The 13159-nt window shown below is 50.5% G+C and overlaps 1 protein-coding gene across 1 annotated transcript; it reads right to left on the reverse strand.

Annotated features, from left to right (window-relative positions):
- Positions 1-670: 670 nt before the first annotated feature.
- LOC106575038 (C5a anaphylatoxin chemotactic receptor 1) lies at positions 671-4704 on the reverse strand. The gene is made up of 2 exons (XM_082963222.1): positions 4512-4704; positions 671-4032 (listed from the first exon to the last, which is right to left on the reverse strand). Exons 1-2 carry the CDS (start codon positions 4656-4658, stop codon positions 3055-3057), a joined length of 1125 nt encoding a protein of 374 aa, XP_082819348.1. The 5' UTR covers positions 4659-4704; the 3' UTR covers positions 671-3054.
- Between the last annotated feature and the right edge of the window lie 8455 nt (positions 4705-13159).

Here is a 13159-nt window from a genome sequence, read left to right on the forward strand (position 1 = left end):
AGGTTCTGCCCCCCCTCCCTGCTAGGTTCTGCCCCCCCCCTCCCTGCTTGGTTCTGCCCCCCCCCTCCCTGCTAGGTTCTGCCCCCCCTCCCTGCTAGGTTCTGCCCCCCCTCCCTGCTAGGTTCTGCCCCCCCTCCCTGCTTGGTTCTGCCCCCCCCTCCCTGCTTGGTTCTGCCCCCCTCCCTGCTTGGTTCTGCCCCCCCTCCCTGAGTGGTTCTGCCCCCCCTCCCTGAGTGGTTCTGCCCCCCCTCCCTGCTAGGTTCTGCCCCCCCTCCCTGCTAGGTTCTGCCCCCCCTCCCTGCTTGGTTCTGCCCCCCTCCCTGCTAGGTTCTGCCCCCCCTCCCTGCTTGGTTCTGCCCCCCCCCTCCCTGCTTGGTTCTGCCCCCCCTCCCTGCTAGGTTCTGCCCCCCCTCCCTGCTTGGTTCTGCCCCCCCTCCCTGCTAGGTTCTGCCCCCCCTCCCTGCTTGGTTCTGCCCCCCCTCCCTGCTAGGTTCTGCCCCCCCTCCCTGCTTGGTTCTGCCCCCCCCCTCCTTGCTTGGTTCTGCCCCCCCCTCCCTGCTTGGTTCTACCCCCCCCTCCCTGCTTGGTTCTGCCCCCCTCCTTGCTTGGTTCTGCCCCCCCCTCGTTGCTTGGTTCTGCCCCCCCCTCGTTGCTTGGTTCTGCCCCCCCTCCTTGCTTGGTTCTGCCCCCCTCCTTGCTTGGTTCTGCCCCCCCTCCTTGCTTGGTTCTGCCCCCCCCCTCCTTGCTTGGTTCTAGAGGGGCCAGTTGTTCTGTTCGAGGGGCCAGTTGTACTGTTAGAGGGGCCAGTTGAGGGGCCAGTTGTTCTGTTAGAGGGGCCAGTTGAGGGGCCAGTTGTACTGTTAGAGGGGCCAGTTGTTCTGTTAGAGGGGCCAGTTGTACTGATAGAGGGGCCAGTTGAGGGGCCAGTTGTACTGTTAGAGGGGCCAGTTGTTCTGTTAGAGGGGCCAGTTGAGGGGCCAGTTGTACTGTTAGAGGGGCCAGTTGAGGGGCCAGTTGTTCTGTTCGAGGGGCCAGTTGAGGGGCCAGTTGTTCTGTTACAGGGGCCAGTTGTTCTGTTAGAGGGGCCAGTTGTACTGTTAGAGGGGCCAGTTGTACTGTTAGAGGGGGCCAGTTGTACTGTTAGAGGGGCCAGTTGAGGGGCCAGTTGTTCTGTTCGAGGGGCCAGTTGAGGGGCCAGTTGTACTGTTAGAGGGGCCAGTTGAGGGGCCAGTTGTTCTGTTCGAGGGGCCAGTTGAGGGGCCAGTTGTTCTGTTACAGGGGCCAGTTGTTCTGTTAGAGGGGCCAGTTGTACTGTTAGAGGGGCCAGTTGTACTGTTAGAGGGGCCAGTTGTTCTGTTAGAGGGGCCAGTTGTACTGTTAGAGGGGCCAGTTGTTCTGTTAGAGGGGCCAGTTACATTAGACGTTATCGTTGTCATATCGTTTTCTTCACTGCCATTAGCAGGTAAAATACCATGTTCATAATCATCATCGTTGCCACTGTCTAATAACGGATGTAAAAAAGAACGATAGCAAAAAATGAGTTATGTAAAAATGATTTCATACTCCACATTTAGGGGGGGGGGGCACAAAGGGGGTCCAAAATTGTTGTCACAGGGGCATTGGCCCCCCCCGCTAGTGCTCCTAAAGGGCCACCGTACACAGAAGTGTTTGTTTTAGGCAGCAGCACTGGAAAGGCAGGCCAGACCTCATGTTTGGAGTGTTCTTTGCAGTGTGTAATGCAGTGTAGCCTAGCTTGTTTTACACCAAGACTCGGGGCTAAATCCCCGAAAGTCCAGGTCTGATGACGTCAATGGGCTGAAGCGAGCCTGCAACCCAGCCTATGATAATGCAATATAGTCCTAATAATGTAGTCCAGATAGGGCTGAAGCGAGCCTGCAACCCAGCCTATGATAATGCAATATAGTCCTAATAATGTAGTCCAGATAGGGCTGAAGCAAGCCTGAAACCCAGCCTAAGATAATGCAATATAGTCCTAATAATGTAGTCCATGTAGTCCAGACAGGGCTGTAGTAAGCCTGCAACCCAGCCTAAGATAATGCAATAACGTCCTAATACTGTAGTCCAGACAGGGCTGAAGCAAGCCTGCCACCCAGCCTAAGATAATGCAGTATAGTCCTAATAATGTAATCCATGTAGTCCAGATAGGGCTGAAGTAAGCCTGCCACCCAGCCTAAGATAATGCAATATAGTCCTAATAATGTAGTCCATGTAGTCCAGATATGGCTGAAGCAAGCCTGCAACCCAGCCTAAGATAATGCAATATAGTCCTAATAATGTAATCCATGTAGTCCAGATAGGGCTGAAGCAAGCCTGTCACCCAGCCTAAGATAATGCAATATAGTCCTAATAATGTAGTCCATGTAGTCCAGATATGGCTGAAGCAAGCCTGCAACCCAGCCTAAGATAATGCAATATAGTCCTAATAATGTAGTCCATGTAGTCCAGATAGGGCTGAAGTAAGCCTGCCACCCAGCCTAAGATAATGCAGTATAGTCCTAATAATGTAATCCATGTAGTCCAGATAGGGCTGAAGTAAGCCTGCCACCCAGCCTAAGATAATGCAATATAGTCCTAATAATGTAGTCCATGTAGTCCAGATATGGCTGAAGCAAGCCTGCAACCCAGCCTAAGATAATGCAATATAGTCCTAATAATGTAGTCCATGTAGTCCAGATAGGGCTGAAGCAAGCCTGCAACCCAGCCTAAGATAATGCAATATAGTCCTAATAATGTAGTCCAGATAGGGCTGAAGCAAGCCTGCAACCCAGCCTAAGATAATGCAATATAGTCCTAATAATGTAGTCCATGTAGTCCAGATAGGGCTGAAGCAAGCCTGCAACCCAGCCTAAGATAATGCAGTATAGTCCTAATAATGTAGTCCAGACAGGGCTGAAGCAAGCTGTAACGTCTGAGTTCATGTTGGCCAGCAGTCACAGTGGATCTCTACTGTCTGCTAGTAAAATTGCAAGGTCCCAGCAGTAGATCTGTGAATCTCCCATATGTAAGGTCCCTAACGGGGCTTTTTTTAGGGCACTAGATCTGTGAATCCTCTCTCCTTAGGGTCCGTCTACTCCTGGAGTCAGAAAAGTCATCGTTGAAGACTCTCTCGATGGTGGAAGGGAGCGAGGCGCGGACAGTACGCCCCAGGCCTCGTGCAGCGAACACGTAGAGGACAGGGTTCAGGGAGCTCTTCAGGTACACCAAGAAAAGAGAGACATATGCCCCCGTGAACGAAGCCCGGTACAGTCCCGCCCGGTCAGTTCGCCCTGCGGCCAGCGCCCGCAGGAAGCGGCAGGTAAAGTAAGGGACCCAGCAGGAGAGGAAGAGGAGCATGGTGAGGAAGAGGACCCGGTACAGCCTGGCCATCTGTCTCGCAGTCGCCGAAAAGGAGGAGGAAGAAGAGGTGGACGGAGAGGTCGGTCCTGCGCCGCCTGCTTTCCCGGCGGTCCACAGCACGGCTACGTTACTCACCAGGAACACCGTCAAAGGCAGGAGGAACCCGGCGACCGTCTCTGTCACAAACAGCCCCGTGCTGTACCCCATGCTTTCCAGACACTGGGTAGTACCGTTGATCTCCAGCAGGTCTGCAGTGTGGAGGTAAGGAGCAGCCAGGGTAGCAGCAAGCCCCCAGAGGAGACCGCACACCAGGGGAACGGCCCAACGAGGACGCTTCAGACTGGACCAGACCGGTCTGAGGAGACACAGGCATCTCTCCACAGCCACGGCACACAGCAGGAAGGCTGCGGCGTATAGCCCCAGGCCTCTCAGGAATACCACCAGGCGGCATGCTACTTTCCCCATGGGCCAGCTACAGCCGTGGGCCAGGTACGCCAGCATCAGCGGGGTGCGGAGGAGGAGAACCAGGTCAGCCAACGCCAGGTTCACCACGTAGACGCGGAAGCTGCTGGCGCCGCGCGTCTCCCCTACGCCCAAGCTGCCACGCCTCGTCAGGCGGCCACGCCCACGCCAGGCCAACGCATACACCACTAGGCTGTTCAAGGACACGCCCACCTGGGGACAGATAAGAGGAAGTGATGTCATAAACCAGCAAGACTCTGCAGGAACCTCAAGAACTGGAGCTATGCCAAGTGGGAATGGTCTTGTTCCAGCCCAGCACTAACCCCCAGCTGATTCAACATGGCATGGTCTTGTTCCAGCCCAGCACTAACCCAGCTGATTCAACATGGCATGGTCTTGTTCCAGCCCAGCACTAACCCCCACTGATTCACCATGGCATGGTCTTGTTCCAGCCCAGCACTAACCCCCACTGATTCACCATGGCATGGTCTTGTTCCAGCCCAGCACTAACCCCCACTGATTCACCATGGCATGGTCTTGTTCCAGCCCAGCACTAACCCCCACTAATTCACCATGGCACGGTCATGATTAAAGCCGATTTTTGAATCAAGTGTGCTGGAACGAAAACCTGGACAGCAGTACCTGGATTGAAGCGGACTGAACTAGAATGATTCTCTAGACTAGAGACTCACCAGGAAGATGAATATGGTGATTATCATCTGGGCAATACGGCCCGTCTCTGCCTGCCAAGTATCAGTACAGCCCAGTCCTTTACTGGGTCCCGCTGGGCTGGGAGACGGCTGGCTCAGGAACCACTGGCTGCTGTTCACAACATTCATAGTGGCTCAGAGAGGAAGATATACACCTGGAGCTGCAGCGAGGAGACCTGTGGAGACAGACAGCATGGAGATATGTTTTAATGTGGAGACAGACAGCATGGAGATATGTTTTAATGTGGAGTCAGACTAGCTAGACTACAGGGAGGAGACAGACTAGCTAGACTACAGGGAGGAGACCTGTGGAGACAGACTAGCTAGACTACAGGGGGAGACAGACTAGCTAGACTACAGGGAGGAGACCTGTGGAGACAGACTAGCTAGACTACAGGGGGAGACAGACTAGCTAGACTACAGGGAGGAGACCTGTGGAGACAGACTAGCTAGACTACAGGGGGGAGACCTGTGGAGTCAGACTAGCTAGACTACAGGGAGGAGACCTGTGGAGTCAGACTAGCTAGACTACAGGGAGGAGACCTGTGGAGTCAGACTACAGGGAGGAGACCTGTGGAGTCAGACTACAGGGGGAAACCTGTGGAGTCAGACTAGCTAGACTACAGGGGGAGTCAGACTAGCTAGACTACAGGGGGGAGACCTGTGGAGTCAGACTAGCTAGACTACAGGGAGTAGACAGACTAGCTAGACTACAGGGAGGAGTCAGACTAGCCAGACTACAGGGAGGAGACCTGTGGAGTCAGACTAGCTAGACTACAGGGAGTAGACCTGTGGAGACAGACTAGCTAGACTACAGGGAGGAGACCTGTGGAGACAGACTAGCTAGACTACAGGGAGGAGACCTGTGGAGTCAGACTACAGGGAGGAGACCTGTGGAGTCAGACTAGCTAGACTACAGGGAGGAGACAGACTAGCTAGACTACAGGGGGAGACCTGTGGAGTCAGACTAGCTAGACTACAGGGAGGAGACCTGTGGAGTCAGACTAGCTAGACTACAGGGGGAAACCTGTGGAGTCAGACTAGCTAGACTACAGGGAGGAGTCAGACTAGCTAGACTACAGGGAGGAGACCTGTGGAGACAGACAGCATGGAGATATGTTTTAATGTGGAGACAGACAGCATGGAGATATGTTTTAATGTGGAGTCAGACTAGCTAGACTACAGGGAGGAGACCTGTGGAGTCAGACTACAGGGAGGAGACCTGTGGAGTCAGACTAGCTAGACTACAGGGAGGAGACCTGTGGAGTCAGACTACAGGGGGGAGACCTGTGAAGTCAGACTAGCTAGACTACAGGGAGGAGACCTGTGGAGTCAGACTACAGGGAGGAGACCTGTGGAGTCAGACTAGCTAGACTACAGGGAGGAGACCTGTGGAGTCAGACTAGCTAGACTACAGGGGGGAGTCAGACTAGCTAGACTACAGGGGGAGACCTGTGGAGTCAGACTAGCTAGACTACAGGGAGGAGTCAGACTAGCTAGACTACAGGGAGGAGACCTGTGGAGTCAGACTACAGGGAGGAGACCTGTGGAGTCAGACTACAGGGGGAAACCTGTGGAGTCAGACTAGCTAGACTACAGGGGGGAGACCTGTGGAGTCAGACTAGCTAGACTACAGGGAGGAGACCTGTGGAGTCAGACTACAGGGAGGAGACCTGTGGAGTCAGACTACAGGGGGGAAACCTGTGGAGTCAGACTAGCTAGACTACAGGGGGGAGACCTGTGGAGTCAGACTAGCTAGACTACAGGGGGGAGACCTGTGGAGTCAGACTACAGGGAGGAGACCTGTGGAGTCAGACTAGCTAGACTACAGGGAGGAGACCTGTGGAGACAGACTAGCTAGACTACAGGGAGGAGACCTGTGGAGTCAGACTACAGGGAGGAGACCTGTGGAGTCAGACTAGCTAGACTACAGGGAGGAGTCAGACTAGCTAGACTACAGGGAGGAGACCTGTGGAGTCAGACTAGCTAGACTACAGGGGGAGACCTGTGGAGTCAGACTAGCTAGACTACAGGGAGGAGACCTGTGGAGTCAGACTAGCTAGACTACAGGGAGGAGACCTGTGGAGTCAGACTAGCTAGACTACAGGGGGGAAACCTGTGGAGTCAGACTACAGGGAGGAGACCTGTGGAGTCAGACTAGCTAGACTACAGGGGGGAAACCTTTGGAGTCAGACTAGCTAGACTACAGGGAGGAGACCTGTGGAGTCAGACTAGCTAGACTACAGGGAGGAGACCTGTGGAGTCAGACTAGCTAGACTACAGGGAGGAGACCTGTGGAGACAGACTAGCTAGACTACAGGGGGGAGACCTGTGGAGTCAGACTAGCTAGACTACAGGGAGGAGACCTGTGGAGTCAGACTACAGGGGGAAACCTGTGGAGTCAGACTAGCTAGACTACAGGGAGGAGTCAGACTAGCTAGACTACAGGGAGGAGACCTGTGGAGACAGACTAGCTAGACTACAGGGGGGAAACCTGTGGAGTCAGACTACATGGAGGAGACAGACTAGCTAGACTACAGGGGGGAGACAGACTAGCTAGACTACAGGGGGAGACCTGTGGAGTCAGACTAGCTAGACTACAGGGGGGAGACCTGTGGAGTCAGACTAGCTAGACTACAGGGGGGAGACCTGTGGAGTCAGACTAGCTAGACTACAGTACCGTGTAACATTGTATTCGTGTTTACCCTGTCACTGTTCTGTGACTGACAGCCTGCGGGACTGGTTTTACTACCTCGTCCAACATGTCCAGTAACCAATCCTTCTGTTAATGTGTTGAAATATACAGGTACTAATACATTTAATATACGTTTGATGTTCGAAGAATATTTACTCAGAGGCCCGGATTCCCAAATCCAGATTAAACCTTGTCACGGAAAAACAATTTATTCTAAATGGAGACTTGCCATTGAAAGGGTGTTTATTCCAGGACCGGAAAGGGTTTAACGTGTCAAAACCTTCACGCTTCCCGGTACATTCATACTCTGCCTGGAGTATTTCGGAGGAAATGCACAGTGAATGAGTCAGGGATGTGTTGGGTGAAAAAGGAATGAGGACGATCCCACCCTGAAGTCATCGCAAGCACAACCCGAGGGTCGGCTCACCACAACCACAACCTGAGGGTCGGCTCACCACAACCCGAGGGTCGGCTTCCACACTGTTATTCTGTAGGCTGGGATCCACACTATGCAGCTGTTATTCTATAGGCTGGGATCCACACTATGCAGCTGTTATTCTATAGGCTGGGATCCACACTATGCAGCTGTTATTCTATAGGCTGGGATCCACACCATGCAGCTGTTATTCTATAGGCTGGGATCCACACTATGCAGCTGTTATTCTATAGGCTGGGATCCACACCATGAAGCTGTTATTCTATAGGCTGGGATCCACACCATGCAGCTGTTATTCTATAGGCTGGGATCCACACTATGCAGCTGTTATTCTATAGGCTGGGATCCACACCATGCAGCTGTTATTCTATAGGCTGGGATCCACACTATGCAGCTGTCATTCTATAGGCTGGGATCCACACTATGCAGCTGTTATTCTATTGGCTGGGATCCACACTATGCAGCTGTTATTCTATAGGCTGGGATCCACACCATCCAGCTGTTACTCTATAGGCTGGGATCCACACTATGCAGCTGTTATTCTATAGGCTGGGATCCACACTGTTATTCTATAGGCTGGGATCCACACTAGGCAGCTGTTATTCTATAGAATGGGATCCACACCATGCAGCTGTTATTCTATAGGCTGGGATCCACACTATGCAGCTGTTATTCTATAGGCTGGGATCCACACCATGCAGCTGTTATTCTATAGGCTGGGATCCACACTGTTATTCTATAGGCTGGGATCCACACCATGCAGCTGTTATTCTATAGGCTGGGATCCACACCATGCAGCTGTTATTCTATAGGCTGGGATCCACACTATGCAGCTGTTATTCTATAGGCTGGGATCCACACTGTTATTCTATAGGCTGGGATCCACACCATGCAGCTGTTATTCTATAGGCTGGGATCCACACCATGCAGCTGTTATTCTATAGGCTGGGATCCACACTATGCAGCTGTTATTCTATAGGCTGGGATCCACACTGTTATTCTATAGGCTGGGATCCACACCATGCAGCTGTTATTCTATAGGCTGGGATCCACACTGTTATTCTATAGGCTGGGATCCACACTGTTATTCTATAGGCTGGGATCCACACCATGCAGCTGTTATTCTATAGGCTGGGATCCACACTGTTATTCTATAGGCTGGGATCCACACCATGCAGCTGTTATTCTATAGGCTGGGATCCACACTGTTATTCTATAGGCTGGGATCCACACCATGCAGCTGTTATTCTATAGGCTGGGATCCACACCATGCAGCTGTTATTCTATAGGCTGGGATCCACACTATGCAGCTGTTATTCTATAGGCTGGGATCCACACTGTTATTCTATAGGCTGGGATCCACACCATGCAGCTGTTATTCTATAGGCTGGGATCCACACTATGCAGCTGTTATTCTATAGGCTGGGATCCACACTGTTATTCTATAGGCTGGGATCCACACTATGCAGCTGTTATTCTATAGGCTGGGATCCACACTATGCAGCTGTTATTCTATAGGCTGGGATCCACACTATGCAGCTGTTATTCTATAGGCTGGGATCCACACCATGCAGCTGTTATTCTATAGGCTGGGATCCACACCATGCAGCTGTTATTCTATAGGCTGGGATCCACACTATGCAGCTGTTATTCTATAGGCTGGGATCCACACTATGCAGCTGTTATTCTATAGGCTGGGATCCACACTATGCAGCTGTTATTCTATAGGCTGGGATCCACACCATGCAGCTGTTATTCTATAGGCTGGGATCCACACCATGCAGCTGTTATTCTATAGGCTGGGATCCACACCATGCAGCTGTTATTCTATAGGCTGGGATCCACACTATGCAGCTGTTATTCTATAGGCTGGGATCCACACTATGCAGCTGTTATTGTATAGGCTGGGATCCACACTATGCAGCTGTTATTCTATAGGCTGGGATCCACACTATGCAGCTGTTATTCTATAGGCTGGGATCCACACTGTTATTCTATAGGCTGGGATCCACACCATGCAGCTGTTATTCTATAGGCTGGGATCCACACTATGCAGCTGTTATTCTATAGGCTGGGATCCACACCATGCAGCTGTTATTCTATAGGCTGGGATCCACACTATGCAGCTGTTATTCTATAGGCTGGGATCCACACTATGCAGCTGTTATTCTATAGGCTGGGATCCACACTATACAGCTGTTATTCTATAGGCTGGGATCCACACTATGCAGCTGTTATTCTATAGGCTGGGATCCACACCATGCAGATGTTATTCTATAGGCTGGGATCCACACTATGCAGCGGTTATTCTATAGGCTGGGATCCACACTATGCAGCTGTTATTCTATAGGCTGGGATCCACACTATGCAGCTGTTATTCTATAGGCTGGGATCCACACCATGCAGCTGTTATTCTATAGGCTGGGATCCACACTATGCAGCTGTTATTCTATTGGCTGGGATCCACACTATGCAGCTGTTATTCTATAGGCTGGGATCCACACTGTTATTCTATAGGCTGGGATCCACACTGTTATTCTATAGGCTGGGATCCACACTATGCAGCTGTTATTCTATAGGCTGGGATCCACACCATGCAGCTGTTATTCTATAGGCTGGGATCCACACTATGTAGCTGTTATTCTATAGGCTGGGATCCACACTATGCAGCTGTTATTCTATAGGCTGGGATCCACACCATGCAGCTGTTATTCTATAGGCTGGGATCCACACTATGCAGCTGTTATTCTATAGGCTGGGATCCACACTATGCAGCTGTTATTCTATAGGCTGGGATCCACACTATGCAGCTGTTATTCTATAGGCTGGGATCCACACTGTTATTCTATAGGCTGGGATCCACACCATGCAGCTGTTATTCTATAGGCTGGGATCCACACCATGCAGCTGTTATTCTATAGGCTGGGATCCACACTATGCAGCTGTTATTCTATAGGCTGGGATCCACACTATGCAGCTGTTATTCTATAGGCTGGGATCCACACAATATAGCTTTTATTCTATTGGCTGGGATCCACACTGTTATTCTATAGGCTGGGATCCACACCATGCAGCTGTTATTCTATAGGCTGGGATCCACACCATGCAGCTGTTATTCTATAGGCTGGGATCCACACCATGCAGCTGTTATTCTATAGGCTGGGATCCACACCATGCAGCTGTTATTCTATAGGCTGGGATCCACACTATGCAGCTGTTATTCTATAGGCTGGGATCCACACTATGCAGCTGTTATTCTATAGGCTGGGATCCACACAATATAGCTTTTATTCTATTGGCTGGGATCCACACTGTTATTCTATAGGCTGGGATCCACACTATGCAGCTGTTATTCTATAGGCTGGGATCCACACTATCCAGCTGTTATTCTATAGGCTGGGATCCACACTGTTATTCTATAGGCTGGGATCCACACCATGCAGCTGTTATTCTATAGGCTGGGATCCACACTATGCAGCTGTTATTCTATAGGCTGGGATCCACACTATGCAGCTGTTATTCTATAGGCTGGGATCCACACCATGCAGCTGTTATTCTATAGGCTGGGATCCACACTATGCAGCTGTCATTCTATAGGCTGGGATCCACACTATGCAGCTGTTATTCTATTGGCTGGGATCCACACTATGCAGCTGTTATTCTATAGGCTGGGATCCACACCATCCAGCTGTTACTCTATAGGCTGGGATCCACACTGTTATTCTATAGGCTGGGATCCACACTATGCAGCTGTTATTCTATAGGCTGGGATCCACACTATGCAGCTGTTATTCTATAGGCTGGGATCCACCCTATGCAGCTGTTATTCTATAGGCTGGGATCCACACTATGCAGCTGTTATTCTATAGGCTGGGATCCACACTGTTATTCTATTGTCACGTCCTGACCAGCAGATGGAGCTATTGTTTTAGTTTTGAGGTCAGGACGTGGCAGTTTTGTGTATGGGGAATGTTTGTATTGTTGATTGGGACTTCCAATTGAAGGCAGGTGTGTTGAGTTGCCTTTGATTGGAAGTCCTATATAGGTGTGTGTGTTTTTCTTTGGGGTTGTGCGTGGTTGTTTTTGCACTGCGTTTCTAGCCTGCAGAACTGTAGCTGTTGTCACCTTTATTGTATTGTCAAGTGGATGCTTTACTCCTTATTTGTAATTAAATATGAGTATTCACATACCTGCTGCGCCTTGGTCCATTTATGAAGACAGCCGTTACATCTATAGGCTGGGATCCACACTATGCAGCTGTTATTCTATAGGCTGGGATCCACACTATGCAGCTGTTATTCTATAGGCTGGGATCCACACTATGCAGCTGTTATTCTATAGGCTGGGATCCACACTATGCAGCTGTTATTCTATAGGCTGGGATCCACACTATGCAGCTGTTATTCTATAGGCTGGGATCCACACCATGCAGCTGTTATTCTATAGGCTGGGATCCACACTGTTATTCTATAGGCTGGGATCCACACCATGCAGCTGTTATTCTATAGGCTGGGATCCACACCATGCAGCTGTTATTCTATAGGCTGGGATCCACACTATGCAGCTGTTATTCTATAGGCTGGGATCCACACTATGCAGCTGTTATTCTATTGGCTGGGATCCACACTATGCAGCTGTTATTCTATAGGCTGGGATCCACACTGTTATTCTATAGGCTGGGATCCACACTGTTATTCTATAGGCTGGGATCCACACCATGCAGCTGTTATTCTATAGGCTGGGATCCACACTATGCAGCTGTTACTCTATAGGCTGGGATCCACACTGTTATTCTATAGGCTGGGATCCACACTATGCAGCTGTTATTCTATAGGCTGGGATCCACCCTATGCAGCTGTTATTCTATAGGCTGGGATCCACACTATACAGCTGTTATTCTATAGGCTGGGATCCATGCAGCTGTTATTCTATAGGCTGGGATCCACACTATGCAGCTGTTATTCTATAGGCTGGGATCCACACTGTTATTCTATTGTCACGTCCTGACCAGCAGATGGAGCTATTGTTTTAGTTTTGAGGTCAGGACGTGGCAGTTTTGTGTATGGGGAATGTTTGTATTGTTGATTGGGACTTCCAATTGAAGGCAGGTGTGTTGAGTTGCCTTTGATTGGAAGTCCTATATAGGTGTGTGTGTTTTTCTTTGGGGTTGTGCGTGGTTGTTTTTGCACTGCGTTTCTAGCCTGCAGAACTGTAGCTGTTGTCACCTTTATTGTATTGTCAAGTGGATGCTTTACTCCTTATTTGTAATTAAATATGAGTATTCACATACCTGCTGCGCCTTGGTCCATTTATGAAGACAGCCGTTACATCTATAGGCTGGGATCCACACTATGCAGCTGTTATTCTATAGGCTGGGATCCACACTATGCAGCTGTTATTCTATAGGCTGGGATCCACACCATGCAGCTGTTATTCTATAGGCTGGGATCCACACCATGCAGCTGTTATTCTATAGGCTGGGATCCACACTATGCAGCT

This window comes from Salmo salar, chromosome 16 (assembly GCF_965601325.2).
Source record: "Salmo salar chromosome 16, fSalSal1, whole genome shotgun sequence".
Lineage (NCBI taxonomy): Eukaryota > Metazoa > Chordata > Actinopteri > Salmoniformes > Salmonidae > Salmo > Salmo salar.